Source organism: Perca flavescens, chromosome 15 (assembly GCF_004354835.1).
Source record: "Perca flavescens isolate YP-PL-M2 chromosome 15, PFLA_1.0, whole genome shotgun sequence".
Classification (NCBI taxonomy): domain Eukaryota; kingdom Metazoa; phylum Chordata; class Actinopteri; order Perciformes; family Percidae; genus Perca; species Perca flavescens.
The window spans coordinates 23,101,247-23,122,390 of NC_041345.1; the positions used below are offsets into that span (position 1 = coordinate 23,101,247).

General features: G+C 41.2%; 1 protein-coding gene across 1 annotated transcript in view; it reads right to left on the reverse strand.

Moving 5' to 3' along the window:
• Positions 1-17,129: 17,129 nt before the first annotated feature.
• gsg1l (gsg1-like) overlaps positions 17,130-21,144 on the reverse strand; it is a 31,417-nt gene continuing 27,402 nt past the window's right edge. The window contains exons 4-5 of the mRNA XM_028600024.1: positions 20,163-20,274; positions 17,130-17,964 (exon numbers count right to left, since the gene is read on the reverse strand). Of these exons, the coding sequence (XP_028455825.1) occupies positions 17,604-17,964; positions 20,163-20,274 (473 nt within the window). The 3' untranslated portion in view covers positions 17,130-17,603. The remainder of the gene's footprint in view (positions 17,965-20,162; positions 20,275-21,144) is intronic.

A 21,144-nucleotide genomic window follows, 5' to 3' on the forward strand; every position in this document is an offset into this window, starting at 1 on the left:
GTATCCCCTTAAGTAGCTTTAGAGAGAGATCCTCCTCCTTAAATCCCTCTTGGGTATCAACAGTTCACTTCTGTGCTGGCTGTCATGACATTTCCTCACAAGTGAAGAATAGTGTGTGATTATCTTTAACAGGTTTTAAATGGGAGAAGCAGTATATTTATTTATATTGTGAGAGAAATAAGACAGTAGTTTGGTAGTCGGTAGTTTGTTGTGGAGAAAGTTTTTACAGCCACCTTTAATGCATTGTTTGTAGTCTGCATACAAACAAAAGCCGTGGTCACTGTAGATTAATATAATAATTTGTTCTTGCAGTAAAGAAAGTGTCAAAACATACATTTTTAAAACTGTTTTCATTTTAATAACATTATAAGTCTCGTTATATTCTATATTGTCACGAAAAAAAGACTCAAACCAACTAATGAATTATATCTACTAACAAGTATTGTGTGTGTGTATCACAGCCTGATGTATCTTCTTCCTCCGCTCCATTGTTGTTAAAAACACACCAATGAGCCACACTGTTGCCTTGGGTGACACGTTCCTTTATTACCATGAACACATACTGTATTACACATACTTTATTTTGACTCAATCCCATTTACACCATCCTGCTGCCACAAATACTCACTAGAGCACCAAATGTGGATTAATCCGCCGCTGAAAATAGTCCCCAACAAATACACTATTTCCTTCTGAGAGTCTGCAGCCATGCTAACAGCTTTTCGAGGCTGTACTTTGCCACAACATCAAAGAGGTGAGAGTGTTTTTATCAGTTTTAAATGCTGTCTTAGCATGCTAACACTGTCTGGTTAGGCTGATGGGAATGTCAGTAGTTCTGCAGGTATTTAAATGTTGTAAGTTTGACCTGATGATGGCGCTAGATGGAAAGTCGGCAACAAAGCATGAATGTCTGAACAAATTATTATGGCACTCCATCCAAAACTTGTGCAGATGTTTTCAGATGTTTCAGTCTAGATCAAAGTTGTGCGCTGACTGACAGTCGTTTATTCTAAAGTCTTAGTTTAACAGTAAAATGAGGTGCTTGTTAAGATCCTGATACACTTGAGCCCAATAAACATACTGGTCCAGTACACACACACAGCACACACTGATCCAGGTTTAAACATGCCCTGTTTGTGCTGAAGGTTGGTGTAATGATAAGAATTTACCAAAAGATGTCAGTAAAAACTCATTTATGGACTTCACCTGGCAAACAACGACATTTGTGTGCGTGAGGAGATGCTGCTCACATTGTAAACTGTTTTTCATAAATAAAAAGGTGACTTTAAGTGGTTTATCTTCCATGACAACCAGTGGCTATCTGTGTGCTCCTGAGGTGAACCCAAATAATGATAACCATGAAATCCAGAAGCTCTCTGGCTGTGTTAGTGTCTCATATCTCAGCCCTGCAGTTTCTTTTCTCAGGGGTGAAAACAGATCGCTGTAATATCTCTACGCCAGCTGTTGCTCGCTCAGTTTGCTGCACTTCATCACCGCTCATATGAGAGACGGCAGCTCAGAGGGAGTATTATGGTCAGCGGAAACTGATGTTCCTGATATTTAACTGACATTTCATGCAGAGCCTTAGGACACTGTACAGTCTGATACAGAGCTCAATGTTCTGCTGCATAATGTTGGCAACATGTTGCTTGAAGTTAAGATTTTCATGTAGTTGTTTAGAAAGTACCTATCTATCGAAAAGTGAGTTAAAACAATGGTGATTAAGCATGTGGCCCACTGACGAAAACGCTTGTCTTTACTGCTTTGTCAAGTTATACAATAGTGTGAGTGTCTGTTGCGACTTTGCCGCCCTAAATTTAAATGGAGCGCACAGTTAGTGACACTATTTACGTGGGTCAACAGGGGTTGGGTTCCATTGAAATTGGGAACTTCCGACGGGGAAAGATGCACAGAAATGGTACGTTAATGGGGCGCCCTACATTACTGCTGAACCACAATGGGGGGCCAACAGATAGATAGAGAAGACCGTTCAACTTCCAGTCCAAATAAAAATAAACAAAAAAATAAACTCCCACACCCACAAGAGGACCAAGCTGAAATCACATGTCAACCTCTGCCATCGACTGCGGCTGTCTCTCTATGTGTGCAGCTCAGGTGGGACACGGACACCTGACGCTCGGTCTGTACTCCCTGTATTGAACCACCCTCTCTCGGAGTCGCTTTTCGGGACAAACATTCAGGAAATAACAGGCTTAAAGCCAGCCGTAAAGCCCTGGAGCAGCCGGGCTCTCATCTCCGCCCGCAGCAGCAGCAGCCAGTGGGTTCGTGAGCTCTGCTTCCCCGTAGAGAGCTTCGGGGATAGGACTTGCCATCAGGGACTTGCTTACCCACTCCCACCTCGGGCTTCGGGCTGGCTCGTGCCGGCTACCTTCGGGAGAAGGCACGAAGGCCACGAACAACCCCCTTATTTTATCACTAAAGGGCGTAAATTTTGTATGGCCTCAAGAGTTTTTCTACTCTACACTTTCTGATGCTCATGTTGGTTCAGATGTGTCGGAATGGACGGCCCTTTCTTCCCCGGGTGAGGCAAATAAGGGGAAAGCGGTGAATGTAATCTTAAAAAAAAGTATCTCTTCTTCTCTGTCCACCTTCCTGACAACCCTCCTCCCACCTCCCCTCCTCCACGCAATTGCTCGTAGCCAAGGAGGACATGGAGGATTAAAAAAAAAAACATGATGGACTCTTCAGAAGAGGTAAATATCTTCACTCCAGTTTCTGCGCACGAAAGTCACCGGACGCCACAATCTTCTGAACATAGCCATACTGACAAATATAGAGAGAGTTGTGTGGAGCTGATAGTCTTAATTAGCTTTGTAGCACTAAAGCTTTAAATGTTGTACTCCATGTAAATGTTTTCTGATGTTTTTGGATCACTAATGTTTTGTATTCTTCATCAAATCACTCTGACTTGATCATAAGTTAAACATTAGAACTGAGTCAGCGTAGTTTCTGACATCTTCACTGTTCAGAGACATGCAGAGAATAATAAAGAGCTGTTGATAACGCTTAATTTCCAGACCGTCACCACAACAATAGGGCTGTAATTAAAATGGACAGGGTGTGTGTGTGTGTGTGTGTGTGTGTGTGTGTGTGTGTGTGTGTGTGTGTGTACGGATGTGTGTGTGTGTCTTGGTCTGACAGGGCTAGCCATTACTCTCCATATCATGGTGGAGCAGCTGCCCCACCAGCCAACATCTACCAAAAGACACCACATTTACTATTATTTATTTTATTAAGTAAAATTTGGCATATACTTGTGTATCAAATTTACACAAAGGGCCCACATCCACACAAATCAGGTATTTAGCCATCTGAAAGGCCACACAATCAGCTGGGTTTGATTATAAATCAGGTAGTCAAAAAGAACACAGACACTCACGCTTTTGTAACCCTATACTTGTGAGGACTGTGATTTATAATGCATTAAATTTCCCCTTGAGAAAATATGGACCCGAGAAAATGTAATCACTGTCAAGGTCTGGAGCTCAAACACACACACACACACACACACACACACACACACACACACACACACACACACACACACACACACACACACACACGCATGCACACACGCACGCACAGACAGACATACACACACACACGGCTAACAATCAGTCTCTTTGGTGTGTACTCAATTGATTCATTTGGCTCTGAGGGCAGTGTGTGATTGGTTAATGTCACAGACAGAGGACTCTGATTAACAAACTGCCATTTCTCTCCACTTACACACAGATGAGGTACATTGGTTAATGCATTTAAACACTCCAGTGTGGATTTAGTGGCTGTATAACATAACATTTCAAATTCCAAAACCTGAAAATTAAATCTTACACGAACCAGCGGTGCTTCAGTGGAAATAAAGAAGTGTTCACTAACAATAACTTACTTCTTTCTTCAAGAATGCAGACGTCGTCCCATCCATAGTACCTGCAGGACATGGGTCCAAACTGCCAAACAGGAAGTGAGTGCTTCCTATGGGCTTTATAGCCGAGGCAACTCAGGCTTGAGTAGTACGGGGGTTCAATGCTTCAATGCTTCCCTAACCCTAACCCTCTCCTCCCTACATACCCTCTTAATCTCTGGCTGATGGACGTAAAATGCATCACTTCTGCTGCGCCATCACAGGAAAAGACACCACAGACACCAGACTACTCTGTGAAATACACAGAGCCTTCCCTAGTGACAATAGGCTTTATCAGACTTGTGTGAACTCATTTCACTCCAGCTTTAAAAACCTTGGACAACTTAAACATTGTTCATATTTCCGTGTTAGGACAAGTAGAATCATGAGTAGAAATAGTTTTGTTGAAGCCGAGTGTTGGTTAAGTTCAGGTGCATCCGTCAGCTTTCAAAGGCATTTTCTGCCCCCCTAAAATGTATAATTGCAGCTTTCATTCCTCTGAATCCTCTGATGTCAAGTTTTTAGATACAGACTTTATGCAATTTCTCTTTTTGAGATTTCAAACTTGTCTGCGGTTAAATAATACAAACCTTAGAGCCTCAGAGGGGTGCTCCCTGATGCAACCTCACAGTAATAGTCTAGTTAAGGAGCCAGTAAGCCTCAAAGAGCTCTGTAGGAGCCAGACTGTTGCTTGTGAGGCACCGTGGGTCACTTTTTTGGGGTTGGGCTGGCATGATAGTCAGATGGGGTCATTAGACATTTCTGAGATTTGTTTAATGTATTTTTTATTTCATTTTAAAAGAGTCACTTACTGAATAGATCCAAATATCTAAGCATGTAAAGGCTCATTAAAAGCAGGTTTGAACCCAAAAGCACAACTCACACCAAAGCCGGTAAAATTGTACTCAAGGTTGAAAACAGGGAAATGGACCAGTATGCGACTGGGCTGATGGGAAATGTAGGAGCAGGTGTGCAGGAAGGAGTGCAGGATGCAGCGACAGGAGTTGTTTTAATATTGTCACATTCCACATTCCCTTCTGTGAGAACTCTGAAGAAAGCCTCTCTCATCCGTTTTATTTGTATGCTACATTTCAACACTGTTTTCCTATCTGTGTGAACCATAATATTAACAGTCTATGGTGTGAACCAACCTTAAGTTGAGACAATCCTTCTGCCCATCCTGACTCTTTTGTATCTCGCTACACGTCATCTAAATGAATGTAGCGATTGTTAGGAAACGTGTAGCTTATATCCCTGTGTGTCTCATTAAACCTTTAGAACATTGTGAACGGAACCCTGCTTCGTGTCGCTTTGTCCTCCCGAGATCTCAACGCTGCTTTCAGAATCTACTCACAGGGTTCAAGCCGGTATAGATGATAGGATTGGAACCGCAAAAGAATCGTCACAACAAAAGGATTGTTAGTACAAGGCAGAGGGGGGGGGGGAAAGGCAGACGAGAAAAATGTGAGCCAAACATTGTGATAAAGCAATAACAAGTGTTCACATTTATAATGAACACACACCTGCGTGCACCAGCACATTGAAGTGCTTTATTTACTCAGGTGGTGAAGAAGAACACTGTGGATATTTATGGATCTGTCTCTGGTGTCTGTGACGACAACCTTTTGTGTAACACAAGAACACAGAAGAAAAAAACCCTGTCAATGACAATAAACTGGAGAGGGGCACAAATCACAGCGACACAAGCTTTCCAGACGCTCGTCCCCGAGGCTGAGTTTAAAGGGAGGTGATATACAAGCGTCTCCTCTCCACTCAGAGCTGCGTGCCCAGCGGGGTGTTTTACAGTTGATAAGTACCAGGAGCAGTCTTGTAAAAAGTCCCACTTTTAATGAACAGGCTTCGTGGCTGCTGTGAGACTTTGAAACGTCCTTTGGGATTCACCAGAATGGTCTCAGAGCTGTGTTAAAGTCCTACTCTGCTCCTTTCTCTGATCCTACAGCTTCACTGTACCCGCAGAAGGCTGCTGTCGGCACAGACACATGAAGGCAGTAAAACATTTTACTGCTAACAAAGAGGCATCTTTGTATTGTTTGTTTTTTTGTTCTAGTTTCTTGGCTCAAGCTACTCGAGCTGGCGTTGGCAGGAAACGCCTCTAAACAAATCATTCGTTCGTTGTTAACCTGAGAGCTAAATGTTTAACAAGGCATACGCATAGCTTTACCTCCGCCCAAGCTAGATTTAATTAACTTTAACTGCCTAAACATAAGCATCATGGCTTCGACATCCCATCCTGAACTCCGTCACATCGTCTGTAACTGTCTGAGGGACAGTGTTATAAAGATTTGCTCTTGTGGTCTATATTTCTGATAATTTCATATTAAAAACATTACAAATTTAATAAATAAGAGTTTAAAAAGGGGATGTTCAATTTAAAATTGTACAAAAATATTTTAATTTAAAATAAGTGGGTTTGAATGTTGTTCTGTAGTACAAATGTCATTTTTTATGTGGAGGTCAAATGACCAAAGTTTAATGAAGGCCACACCTGTTGCATTGTGGGTCGAAGACAGACAGAGAGAGCAAACGTGGCCGCAGAGACACATGTACGGCTTCAAATTAAGATTATGCACGGTTCAAGAGGCGCACACGGTAATTTTGCCCTTGTATTTCAGCCTTGTCACATTTATGTTTAATATTGTTGTACTTTCTTTACATTTAACGTATTGTTGTGAAGCTAACATTGTGGGCCCGTCTAGTTGGTGAAACGTGTTTTAGAGACTGTGAAATGACTGGTGAAATTGCATTTGACTTATTGTATTTTATGTGTTTATTTTTCTTTTAGTTTTCACGGTGTCTTACGATAAAACGTGGAAATAAATGAACAAGGACATCTGTATGATGCGTGGCCTTACTCAATTGGACCAGTGTATTTACATCGTCTTTTCGTTACACATGCAGCAGCAAAGTCCTGTCTCTTCGCCAGCACAAAACACACCCAGGCACAAAAGTTAGCGTCGTTCCCTTTCCTCTCAGGAAAACTGGCTGGAGTTTGTGCAATCTACACAAACACAGTCATTATGAAAAATGGTGAAATGCAACGTAAACAAATAAAAGACCAACTCACTAAATTATAGCTGCCCAAACTCACTACCACCTACGTCTACACATTGAGCCGAGACAGGGTCAGGGAAGTGCTGTGCCATTGTTCCTACAGCTCATTGTTCCGAAACCCCAATAGTTAGAAAAACTTCTTTATTGAACTTAGTTCACAGAAGAGCTGTTAAAGTAAAATATCAGCCGCAATGTCTTTCTTTAGGAGTCATACAAATTCATACATTATGATTTACATTATCTAAAGTGAACAAAATGTTAATGGAGTCTGGAGAGTAGTAAGGCCGTCACTCACTAAACTCCAACTCCAGAGTTTGTATTTTCAACAGGACTTCGGAGCAGTGGGCTTTTGTTTTTCGGGATAACGGGCTTTTTGTCCAATAGGACATTTTTCAAACTACTGGGGTTTCAGAATAATGGGCCTTTGGACCAATGCGTAGTCCAAGTCAGGGAAATCTGAAATTCTGCCCTTATGTCTTGTAAGACATAAAAAAAATCTTGCTTTGTCAAATGATCATTTATAGGTGATGTTAAATATACATTTAATGTGAAATTCAACCAGCAAGTTGCTCTTTAAAGTGATAGGTTTCCTGCAGGCTCATCATGCAGGTCAACTGGTGGTTTGGAGCTGTGGACTAACATGTGAGCTAACAAGGTGGCAAAAAGTCAAAGCTTGTTAGCTTGAGGAGCTTTGGGATTGGAAAAAATATATTTCTTTTTCAAAATATATTTTCTGTTGGAAATGTGTTGTTTATAAATGTAATTTTAGTGCTGCAGCATCAGCTGAATCAAATATTCACATTCAATTATAACATCCAGCTATCCTCTGATCAGATACATAACAGGCACAGTTAATGGGAAGGGTTACGCATTGATCACCCTCTGAGAAGCCTTAGAAGTGGTGAGTCCGGGGTTGAAGGATGTGCAGTTCAATTCATGAGAATAAAGGGTATTGATTTCTGGGATGTCCCATTGGTAATGAAATGTATCATTATAAATGACTCCTATTTTCTGATCATGAAAAATAAGCTGTTTCCCTCCTTCTTCTGGATGTTCTGTGACCAGTCTATTTGTATAACTAATTCCAGATACACTGCAAACAAGGCCCAGTGATGTGTAGTGCAGAGAATAAAAGCTCTTGTTTAATGTCGTGTTGTCATTAATAGAGAAGGTCATAGTGTACAGTGAGCCTGTTTGCACAGACTGAAAAATGCAGGTGCACCTTGAGATGAAGCATTGCTATCACCAAGCCCCATTAAGTCCAGGATCAGCACAGAAATATGCATCTAACGTAGTCTCCAAGGACTGAGACTGTGCTACACCTCATTTAGTGTCAAACAAGAGGCTCCTGTCATTATTTGGACACTGTGCAAGTGCATCATGTATCAACTAGGAGTGTGCTACAAAGTTAAATTAAAGTTTTGACCCACGTCTCATCAAATATGACGTTTCGTCATAATTCAAAGCTGCACCAATTAATTATTTTATATTAACAATGGATCAAATAACTGCCCAACTGGGGAAACTGTGCCAAACCCAGAGAAAAATATCAATCAACTCGTCAGTAGTCTCAGCTTTATGGAGCTTTTTTAGCATCTTTCAGATGATAGTTTTGGTTTAACAGTGGCTTTGCTGTTGTTGTATTTTCTCTGTCCAGGTGGACGTCCCAGGTCCTTGAAACAAATTTACATTTTCTTCACTTGCTTCCCTTCTTCGTTCGTCCCACTGAGGAAATCATGCGAGGAGAGGGGAAACGAGGAAATGTGTTTTTTAGAGGGATGAGATGTCCTTTCCTCTGAAAATGCAACATGGGACACACCTGGGCCCGTTTTGCCACTCCCTACACCACTGACTTTACAGATTCCTCCCATCTATTTGTTGGTTTTCCGTATGTTTAGGTCAATATATTACTGTATTCTTTATTGGCTGTGACAATACCAACAATGACTATGCCAATTTTGTGTTTACAGCTTTTTGTGCTGCACCCCAAGAGGCCGAAAAATCAATTGATGCTGCTTTAAAGGTGCTACATTTTCTTTTCTCTGAACATGTAAACGCATGAATGTTTGGCACTTTCTAACAGCCAACTTTTGTATTTAATGTGTGTGCAACAAGGCTGGATTTAGCCTAAAATCTGACAGATTGGGTTATGAATATAATCTGCAACCTGAACTCTTAGAGTCAACACATTCAGACTGGGTTTGCACCCCCCCCCCAGATTCCTTCTCAGTCCAGTGAATGAAACAAACAATCCTTTGGTGCACTGGAAGTGATGTGTTAAATGCTTTATGTTTGATAAATAAACTACGAAAGCCAGTTTTAACTTAAGGTATCACGCAGTAAATTCCATCCACTGTCTTCCCTGTGTGCAGATGACGTCCCCTCCCCTCCTGTGTGCAGCTCTTTGTGTGGTAATGGGGAAGGCAGAAGCTCTCTCTGTGTCTCTGCTTAGTTATAAATCCTCCACCTCCATTTACAAAACAGAAGCTTTAGCTGCTTAGCTAATCCTCCCACTCTGCATCTTTGCCGGCCATTATGGCTCAAAGAGTCCATTCATCACAGTGCATGTGGACATATTATGGATCAAAGTGAGTCCAGCTGACACGTCTGTAAGGGATGCAAGGGAAAGGAATCCATAACGGCAGGTCAGCATGGAGCTCCCTTCATCTCTAGAGGTCTCTACAAATCATTTAACAGGGCTGATTTTATTTTAAAATTTAGGTTACAAATTGAAATGTTGTGCACTCAAACTGTTCTGAATTATAGTAATTACTTGTGCCCTCATTACTTAATTTTTTCCTTTGAATTATTAATTTATTTGCACAAATGACTACAACAAATTAGCTGCGTTTAAAAACCAAAATCTGAAGTGTAACTCAAGCGCTCATTGATGTAGTTATGTTGTCATGGGCTTGTGTGTGTCTGTGAACATGCCACATGAATTTTAAGTTAAGAGCACCTGTGGAGATAGCTTTAGTTTACATGCCCCATTGCAAGCCTGTGTGCAGCGTCAGCTAACTTAGCTGTTAGTATCGGGGTAAAAAGTGTATGGAAACTGGCTTACGGTAAGAGGTTTTTCTTCCATTCTTTAGATGGAACGTACCGGTGGGGAGAGAGAAGGGGACCAGCAACAGTAAAACAAAAACACATAACAAAAAACACATTGGTTGACGCTTCACAGCGTCATTGGAGCGTTGAAAAAAGTTGAGGCCAGTTCAACTTTGATTTGTAGCACCCATCACCCAGCAACAAGTTTTGGGGGCGTCTGTTTTTAGCTTAACGCCACCGGCTTCCATTGAAAATGACTTGTAGCCTGTTGCCTTGTCACTCGTAGTGGGAACATAGCATTACTATAAGGATCTACTTTCGGGGCACCTTGCTTGCTTATGTAACTACAGTAGCTATTTCTGTAAAGATTTGAGTTTATTTGGAAAGCTTACGAAGGCTCACGCCGCTTGAACCAAGATATGTAAAGGAGGTGGTCAGAATGTGGTCAGAATGGACGCAATTATAGAACAAATTGAAAGACACTGGAATTTCTTACCTGACACGCCAGATGGTTCTGTGTAACAAACCATCTGGCGTGTCAGGTTAGAAATTCCAGTGTAGAAGCCGTCATTGGAAACGGTTTGGAAAAGGGCAGGCGCTTTAAAAATATACCTGGCAGGTGATGGGATGTACCATCTGTCTATCACATCCGCCATTGTTGTTTTGAACAAACAGTCGCGGCCATCACACACACCTAAACCACGGCCATTGCTGCCAATCATCAATGGCACGGATTGGTTTGGTTAGCTGGTAGTACACACACAAACCCATTACTTGAAGCCTGACGAGATGGATGTCCGTGTGATATGTGATCATGCGGGATTGCGTGATATTGGGAGACTCCAGCTGCAAGGTAATGGAATTTCAGGTAGTGCATAGTATTCCCAAACACATTTATAATAACCCCAAACCAGTTGCCACACAGTAAACCTGGGGCCTTTGAGCATCTTTGGCCGACTGCTAATCCAGCCTTGGGTCTAATGAAACTGTGATGCTCATTAGACATGAGATAACAAACCTGTTTGGTTCCTCATTTGTCATCATTTGAAACCTTTAATAGACTGAATAATACATCTATTTCATGAAATACTCAATTGATTGAATGATAATTATCACTTTTAGATGCAGTTTCCAAGCAGGTTAGGATTATTTTTGACGTGGAGGACACACAGAAAGCAAAGATTAAACTAGAGTTGAGACCTTAAGTATGCTATGTCTCTAATGTGCTCGATGTGCTGGAGGAAATCAAATTGAATCCAGTTGGAAAAAAAAGACAGGAAACAGGATGTGTAATACATAGATAAATATATGTAGATAAATACATTCAAACATTTTTTTTCATTCGTCACCAGCATGTTGACATCTGCGTACAGAGAGGATTCATGACCTGCCACCAACCAGCAGTTTACAGACAGGCAGGATTTATAACTTGAGTTTGGATTACGTCGGCCCTAGCAACCTCCCCTTTACTTCTGCAACTCTCAGCCAATTTAATCCGGGCTGTTTACAATCCACCACGCTTTATATAACGCCCAGATTGAGAAAGGAGAAACTGCAGCGACCACAGCAGTAGAAGAAGCCGGGGTTTCTGGCTGACTCATCGCAAATTTGAATACCTCATCGCAGACATGGCTCATCTGTGTTTGTGAATACGAGATTACTTCTCAGGTCATTACTTTGTTTTTGTAAATGCGTAAAACCAAAGTGCTGGAAAAAACGTGTCTTAATGTCTTAATCGAGTCTTAAAACATAATTTCCTTTATCTCCGTTTGTTCATTTAACTCTGGCTAATGAACACATAAACTGTTTGGTGTGACATTTTCAAATCAGCGTCTGCATTACATTTAAATGACTTTCATTTCAGCCTGTAGTTAGGGCCCTCTGGCTTTCCACTTTTCCACTACAGGAATTTAACAACCCGTAATTGAACATGTCGCCGTTGTCACCGGCTTTTGTTTCCACTGTTCTCCACGCACTTTGGGGACACAATCTTTGAACTAAACTTCAGCACAAATACAAGTTCCAGATACTTTCAGGGGAAAGAAATGCAACAGCAATACAATAAACACGACCATTAGTAATGTATTAGTAACGTGTAAACTGTAGATTGTGTACACAATGTTGGAGAGGTTTCTTTTAATAGTTTAACTAGCCTACTTTTCCCAGTAATGTGGAGGCAGTGTAGCCATTTTCAGAATCAGTTAAGTTCCCAGTAGCGATCTTGTTTTTCCCTGTCGGGTTGCGGATCTAGATCTAACAGGTGTGGTTTTTTCTGCCTTTTTTCTGTTTCCCTGTTTAAATTAAATCAATCAATACTGCTCCGCTAGGCTCTACTTCTCCACTAGACTAGCTATGGCGGGCCACTTTTGTCCCAGGCAAACATTTTTTTAATAATTTTATCATTCTTGATAGTAGATTTGTAAGATCATGAAAATGCCTTTGCAGATGGATGGATGGATTATGATCCAATGGGCCCCTGGGCACAGACATGTACTGTAAGAGGCCCCTCATCCTGTTTACAGTAGGAACAAGACAACCAAGCCTCAAAGAGTCTATTTTTTGGTCATTTTGGTGATTGTTTTGCTTCTATTTTGCATTTTGCTTTGCATCTCTTTGTAGTAACTATGGGTCTCATTGTGATAATTCTGTGTCTCTTTGTAGTAAATCTGGGTGGTTATGTGTATGGTTTTGGTAGTTTTGTGAATTTGGACCCCTGGCCCCTTGGGCAGCTGGGCCTGTGGGCGGTACGTCGGTTCAGTAATCCATCCATGACAATAAGGAATGCTATGTGACCAAATCCCACATATTGTGGCTACAAATGGGTAGAACTAGGTAGAACCATGCACCAAAGCCTCACAGGTCCTGAGAAGTTCAGGTCATGGGAAGCTCCAGGTTTCAGGTTGTTAAGTTCCTGCAGTGGGAAAAAAAGAAGCCTTTTAGACTTCTAGATCTTTAGATCATTACTTCAGGCTGGCGATTCACTACCTTCTAAAGTAGGGACGAAATAGAGAGACATTCATAGATTATGTTTTAAATATTTACTTCATAGTTGAAAAGGAACGACGCTTCAGTGCCTTTCCAGCTGTGATGTATAGGTCAGCTGCTAACACAACCGCTCAATTTCAGCTTTTTCATTTTGAAATCTGGAGCGCTCAGTTACTGTCAGGATTTATTTCCTAGGTACAGTGTACATCCCCTTGAGACTCACACACAGCACATTTATGCCGTTCATTTTCAGAGAGGTCGGAGGTGAACGGTTCCCTGCAGCAGATTCCCCAAGGACACTGTGCTGGTGAAGCCCACTGACTTTCTGAGAGGGCTGACCCTCTGACCTTTTGTTGATGGAGCTGTCAGTCATGGGTTTGGCCCAAAAAACCCACAGCCCTGCCAACACACACAACTGTCAGAGTGGTGACACTTTCCATCTTTCCATGAAATGTGTGTTAGGGAAAGAGTGAAAGCCTTTATAATTTGCTTTATGCTCTAATAATTTATTTTAAGGCTGCATGGTGTCAATATTTGCCCAAGGCTCTTTCAAAACTGTCAAACTACTGCATGTGAAAAAGATTGTTCCTCCCGTGCTACTTAACTGCTTTTAAATATACAGAGACAATAGACAACGGGCCTCATACAAGAACATTTGGTAACACTTTACTTGAAGGTATCGACATAATCGTGACATGACACTGTAATAACTATGACATGACACTGCCATGAACGTGTCATAAACATTATAAACAAGTAATAAACGTTTATGACTTCTGTCTAAGTGTCATTCGTTTTTCGTCATGACAAGTTGACAATTTCCTTGAAGGTATCGACATAATCGTGACATGACACTGTCATAACTATGACATGACCGTTTTTGTCATGACTTGTTGACATTGTTTGGGTTGTCTTGATTATGACAACTTGACATTAATCAAAGTGACATTACCATAAGTTGTCTTGGTCATGACAAGTTGACATAAAATTAGTTTGCGATGTCTTTGGAATGACAACTTGACATTAATCAGGATGACATTACCAGAGGATGTCTTTGTCATGACTATTTGACGTAATGTCATCCTGTTTACTGTCAAGTTGTCTTAATAAGGACACTCCAAAGAAATTTAATGTCAAGTTGTCATGACCAAGACAACTTCTGGTAATGTCACTTTGATTAATGTCAAGTTGTCATAATCAAGACAACCCAAACAATGTCAACTTGTCATGACAAAAACGGTCATGAGTGTCATGTCATAGTTATGACAGTGTCATGTCACGATTATGTCGATACCTTCAAGGAAAGTGTTACCGAACATTTTTGTATTATTTTCCTAAACTGCCCTTACTTTATTCCCTTTGCCTTGGAAGTGTGTTTAAAGTTGGATTCAGCAAACTCTCCCAACTGCACAACTTGTCACAAATTGCTCGTTTCAGCCCGATGGATACCACCTGTTCATGAGCAGGTGCACATTTGTGCTGTTTGATCATTAACATGCTCGATGCCCTCAGACTGCTCAATTTGTGAGAAAGTGTAATTAACAAAAATGTCACAGACGAATAAAAAGAAGAACTTCACACTGCAGAGCGTCAAGTCTTCAAAGAGGTAATGGTCTGATGTCAAAAAACGTTTCGCTAAATCCGAGAGCTCCGTGACTAAAATGAAAGGCGGTCCAGTTGAAATGATGCACCTGGACAGCGGCCTGCATAAAGAGCCTGAGGAGGCTGTTGAACTGTGACAATGTTCTGCTATTGAACTGCAGGCTGTCATGTAAATTAAATCGTTTTTTTTGAAAGTTCACGACAGGCCGGGACCATTCTTGAATTGCGTTTGTGCATGCAACTTAAAAACACAATTGGTATAATATTAGGCAAATATTCACACCTACACTCATAAAATGCACTATTAGAAGAACTGAAAGAGAAAAAAAATACTAATTTGTTAGGTTTTAGAAAGTGAACAGGCTTTCTTGTCACAGCTTGTCCTGAAGCAAGAATTAAATATGAAAACCATCGCAAAGCTGCTGAGGAGCAAAGAAGCATTCAGACATTTTCTCATTATACTCCAGTTTTCACCAACAGGATCAACACAGCTGAACAGACATTTAGTTTTTAATAATAACTCCTAACACTAGTTTTTACATTCAGCGTCATAAATAGGACTCGGCCTGGACATGACCTGTTTAAAAGTGCTATGTGTAGTATATTGTGTTTGTCACAAGTTTTCCTAACCCGAGGCAGATCATGCTCCTTCCTTCCCTGCTTCCCCACCTCTGAATCAGTCTCCGTTGGTTCTGAAGAACCACAGGAAGGATGAAAGACAATAATGGATCCAGACCTTTACGCTGCAGTTCTTCTAATGACTACAAGATGCTGGTTTAAATAAGACGAAGTCCTGCTGTCACATCTGGGCTAGCTCCTGCTCTTCTAACCTCTCATTAAGTTTTTCTTTCTTTCTTTCTTTTTTTTCTTTCCTGTGGTCCTGAAAAAGTGACACGTTCCTGTGGTTTACTACCCATATTCGTATCTCTTTCATGACTTTAACAAAGCTCCCAAGTTTTTTTCTGCATGCATTACACCTCATCACAACTGTTGGTTTCTCTCTTATCCAAGATATCCACCCATGCTCTCTTCTAATGTCATATTTCTAAATTTTTAAGCCGTTTTCTCATATGAACTCCGGACAATGTCAGAAGTTTCCCTTTCACACATGTAGCACACAACAGGAGATTGTTTGTGTCAGACGCGTTCTTACTTACTGGAACTACTCTGTTTGGTGTAGGCGAGGGGTGGCACCCGGGTAGAGCGTGCAGGAGGCCGGACATGATGTTAATAACACTGCGGTCACTTAGCCGGTTCATAATTTGGTCATAAACAACAAAGTCTTTTGCTATTCCTTGTATATAACTAATATTTTGGCGTTGGCCCTTACAGACAGAAGTTCTGCATCTAATGCCGTTTTTTTCCATTACATGGTACCTGCTTGACTCGCCTCGACTCTACTCGCCTCGCCTTTTTTGGTTTTACATCATAAAAAAAAGTCCCTGGTACCTGCCAACAGGTACTTTTTTTAGTGTCACCTCCGTCGAGGTTCCGAGCAAGCTGAGGCGAAACCAAAAGGTGACGTGAAAACCTGCCGACTGCTGATTGGTCGTGAGAGAATCGTTACTAATCACTGCGTCATCGTTGCTAGCGACAGCTTCGCCATTTTTAAATAGTTTAGCCAGCGGTGTTTTTTTTTCGCTGCCTCCAGCTTCTTTTGAAACTAAATGTGTCTTCTTGCTGTGGCAACAGCCACATGCCGAGAGTCAACAACAACACACCTTCGACGTTCCGTGTGTGTGTGTCGTGTTAGGTCACGGCAGTGTCCTGCGGCGTTGCTATGACTACCAGCGACGCTCGCCTCACGCATGAGGCGGTACTAAATCTGCAATGGAAAAAGGATGACGGGGCACCGCAGCCAAGCCGAGCCACGCCGAGCCGAGTGGTACTAGCAGTGGGTAAGCGCCATTAGAAACATCATCATCACTGCAACTCGCTCGCTGTGAATTCTCTGGACAATGAGCTGATCTCTTCACACACGGGCTCAATCGGACATTACACAGACTTTGCGCTAGGCAGCTGGCAGGGTGAAGTCTGTTTAATGTCCGGTCCAACTGATTTGGACATTTGCGGTTTCACATACAGCTCTTCTGGGTAATGTCTGGATAACTTCAGGATTGCAGTCCATATGTAAAACGGGCTTTAGTTGTAATCTGCGCTGTCTAAAATATATCAATGAAATAAATAGAACATATTCCTTACGTTACAAATAAAACATTTAATTAATAGGCAATAAAACACACCCTACCTTAATTCAGTACTTCCAGGTGTTTTGCTGCTACATTCAGTCTTACTTGGTCTGGTATGACCAGTAGCTTATAGTAGCTAATGTTAGCCAACTTAAGGTAGATAGTCCTGTGTAACTGAACTGATTGTTTGACTGATTATTATTATTATTATTATTATTATTATTATTATTATTATTATTATTATTATTATTATTATTGTTGTTATTATTGTTATTTTTATTGTTATTTTTATTATTATTATTATTGTTGTTGTTGTTGTTATTGTTCTTCTTATTATTATTATTATTATTAGTGCTACTGTTACTGTTATTCAGCATTCACCATTGTTTTGTAATTGGCACTTCTGTTACATTGGCCCACTTTAGTGTATCAGAATTGATAAAATCAATGTTGAAATACTACACATAGCACCTTGAAATTAGCTAGAGAACACCTGCTTTCAGTCCTCGAAGAATCTTAATTCTCAAAGTCAAAGATCTCTGTCTGTTTTTCACACTTGACACAATTGACTTTCCATTAATATATAAAGAACATACTGTATCCCTCTAATTTTATTTATTCCACTGACTTCGTCTCTTCTTGAAGAGTTAATAATCTTCTTCAAACTGAAAATAAGGACTGCTGTGCTTTCTCATTCGGTGGCAGAACCCGTGGCCTAGTTTAGACCTAAAGGAGCAGCTCGCCCCGTCATCCCACACGACCCTCACGTTCCCGTAGATTGCTCAGCACTGCTCCTCTCCCAGCGAGTCTGTGTTCTCCCCCAGGTCTATCGTGGCTGACGGGGCTCTCATCTTGCCCCTTTCGGGACCAGGACCCGGTCCTGGACCGGGACCTGGCCCCCCAACGATGAGCCCGGCTCTGGTTCCACCGTGGCCGGGGTAGACCTCCACAGTGCTGGAGATGGACTGGAGGGAGCGGTCCCGGAAGTAGTGGAACGCTTCCTGGTCCAGGTAGTTCTGCTCCTCGCGCAGGCCCTGCTCAAACAGCTTGCGTTTGTGTCTGAACTCGATCACCGTCTTGGTGTAGGAGTTGAGGGTGGTGACGGAGGCAGCCATGCAGCAAGTGAAGGAACCCCAGGCCATGCTGGTTGGAAAGAGACACAGGGAGGGAAGAAGAAGAAGAAGAAGCAGTGAATCGCTCTACTCATACTGACATATTTTAGCCACGTGGAGTGGCTCGATGGATAGCTGCTGGTCGGTCCACCACTTTGGTCTAGACTGAAATATCTTGGCAATCATCGGATAGATTACCAATACATTTGGGACAGATATTCATGTTCCCCAAGATAATTAATCCTGACAACTTTGGTGATCTCCTAATGTTTCTGTTTTTTTTTTCACCATCAGCAGGTCAAAGTTTTAACTTCAGTAAAATATCTTGCCACTTACGGGAAGAATTGGTATAATATTTTGTACAGATATTTATGGTTTACAGACGATGAAAACCTAATGACTTTGATGATCCTCTGACTTTTCCTCTAGCGCCAACATGAGGTTGGCATTTGTGGTTTTGAGTGAAATGTCTCTACAACTTTGGATGTTCATGTTCCCCTCAGGATAAATTGTAACATTGCTGCCTGATGTTGATATTTATTGTGTGAGTGTACATTTTGGCCTGATGGTGGTGCTAGAGAAAAGGTGAGGGGTTACCAAAATCATTGGATATCATCCGCTGGGGATCATGAATATGAATATGTACTGTGTGTTTTTCTGGTAAGTCCCAAATTCCCACTTACTTTTCCCTGCATTTTTGTTTAAGTTATGGCTGTGTTTCCCAGTCTGAAGGACAGTCTACTACTTAGAGCTTTGGTGCTAGCTGCAGGATCATATATTCACACAAACGTCCGTGATAATCTGGCCACTAGTTGTTAAAATATCTTACTCTGGACCAAACTGTTAGATGGATAGAGGATAGACACCACATTTCCCTGCTGGGGATCAATAAAAGGTTTATCTTATCTTATCTTAAAACCCTTACTGGTGGAAAACTTTAAAGAAATCTTGTTTTTGTAAAAGGGAATATTGATGGAATATTCATTTTCATTAGCCATGTAAACAGCTTAGTAGGAATATTGTCTTTTTTTTTTAAATAAGGGCAACAACTGGAATATCTTGTGCATGTAAAACCAAATAACTGTTACAAAAAGTGAAGTGAATATGTTTGATTGATTGCCCATTCATTATAGAGTTATATTAGTATGCCAGCTGTTGCCTCAGGCTCTAAATGAAGCTAAGGTCAGTTTCTGTAGAGCTTTAAACAGAACATCACTCCCTCAGAAAAGAGCACAATTATACTCTTTATTCATCCTGAAGGAGCTTTTTGGCCTCCTGCTCCGGTAGAAATTCCTCATTCCTTCTGATTTTATTCCAATTTAACGATCTTGAACGACTCCCTCGTGGTGTTAAATTAAATGAGCACTGGAATGACTGACAGAGAAAATCACCTTTAATAGGTTCATGTTCCAGATATTTCACTTTTTCTCTCGTCACGTTTTATTCTTATTTTCTCATTCTAAAATCCTTTGACAGTTTTCTGTCTTTCCTTGTTTCCTGTGGCTAATTATAATCCACATGCAATGCTGACTACTATATACAGTAACAAAACATGGTTATTTTTAGGGAGAACAGTAACAAGTAGTAACCATGGAAACAGCAGTGAGGAAAACAAGGTCTGTTTAGTAGCTAGCGTGGATGAAAAGTCCTAAAGTGCTCCGTGTTCTTCTCTGTCCTTGATCCACAAATGAGCAAAAGGAGCTCAGACAGCAGCTGCAGCCGCTCGGCTTTACCTTCATGCAGAGAGCAGTGGAGGTCAAGGTGCGTCTTGTCTGGCTAATTATCCCAGAAACAGCAGCTGCGTCGCTCCCTGTGTACCTGTCAACACACCCCTACAGCTCCACCACAGCAGCAACAACACCTGCAGCAACATCCTCAACTCAGGATCCATGATGGACTGAACAGAGGGTCTGTGTATCCACCTGTTTGTGTGTGTGTGTATGTGTGTGTGTGTGTGTGTGTGTGTGTGTGTGTGTGTGTGTGTTGGACACCAATGGTCTGATTTTAGTGAATCACTGGATAGTTATATATTATGTTACTTTAAAACAAGTGAAATATTCATCCTTTAGTGATAATGAAGGGTTATTTTAAGAAAAACCCTTTTAATCAAAAGTAGGGGTGTGTGTGTGTGTGTGTGTGTGTGTGTGTGTGTGTGTGTGTGTGTGTGTGTGTGTGTGTGTGTGTTTGTGTGTGTGTGTGTGTGTGTGTGTTTTGTGTGCTTGGACTAACCAGAAGGACCAGCCATAGTCCCAGCTGTGAGGCCTCCAATCTTCAGGACCAAGACTGACTGTGATCTGGAACACCTGAGTGTACATCATGTGGGCCACCATACCCAGAAGACCTGCAAAACACGCAAAACACACACACACACACACACACACACACACACACACACACACACACACACACACACACACACACACACACACACACACACACACACACACACACACACAGTCTGTGTCAAACAAAATCCCAAATGGGTATAAATAAATGTACATCTATGAAGCAGTATCATAATGCCCTGGGAAACGTGCACATTTTTTCACTAAAGTTGAAACATTTTCAACTCATGTCTTTGTGTCTCTCTCATCAGTTATTGAATGGAAATGCATGACATTTAGTACAGATATTCATGTTCCCCTCAAGAAGAATTGTTATAACTTTGCTGACCCTCTGACTTTTCATCTATCTCAACCATCAGGTCAACATTATAAGGTGTCCAATACTTTGTTGGTATGTTGTTTGATTTATGGCCAAATAACTGCAGAACTAATGACATCCCCAGCAGCCTCAGCTGGACTTTGTGTTTACTGATAATTTGATAAAAGTTAGTATGGTAACACGCTAAACTGAGATGGTTAACATTATATCTGCTTAACATCAGCATGTCCGCATGACTGTAGACTCGTGTTTATTTATTCTCACTGTTAAGTTTTCTAATTGCCATTTTCCCGCCTTAGAGGGTTAAAACCGATGCTGTTGTGGACTTTTAAAGTCCAGTGAGATACATTTGTAATATTGGGACTTACAAAAAAAACAAGCTTTTATTGACTTGTCATTTCTGTGAGTCTTTTTTTATGGTTAAATCAAATGAGACTCACCAATCACAGAATTTGTTATGAATTTTCATGATCCCAAGATGATCCATCAGATCAAAATGATCCCTTTACAATAAAAAGGAATCTTAAAAACTAATAACTGGATTTCC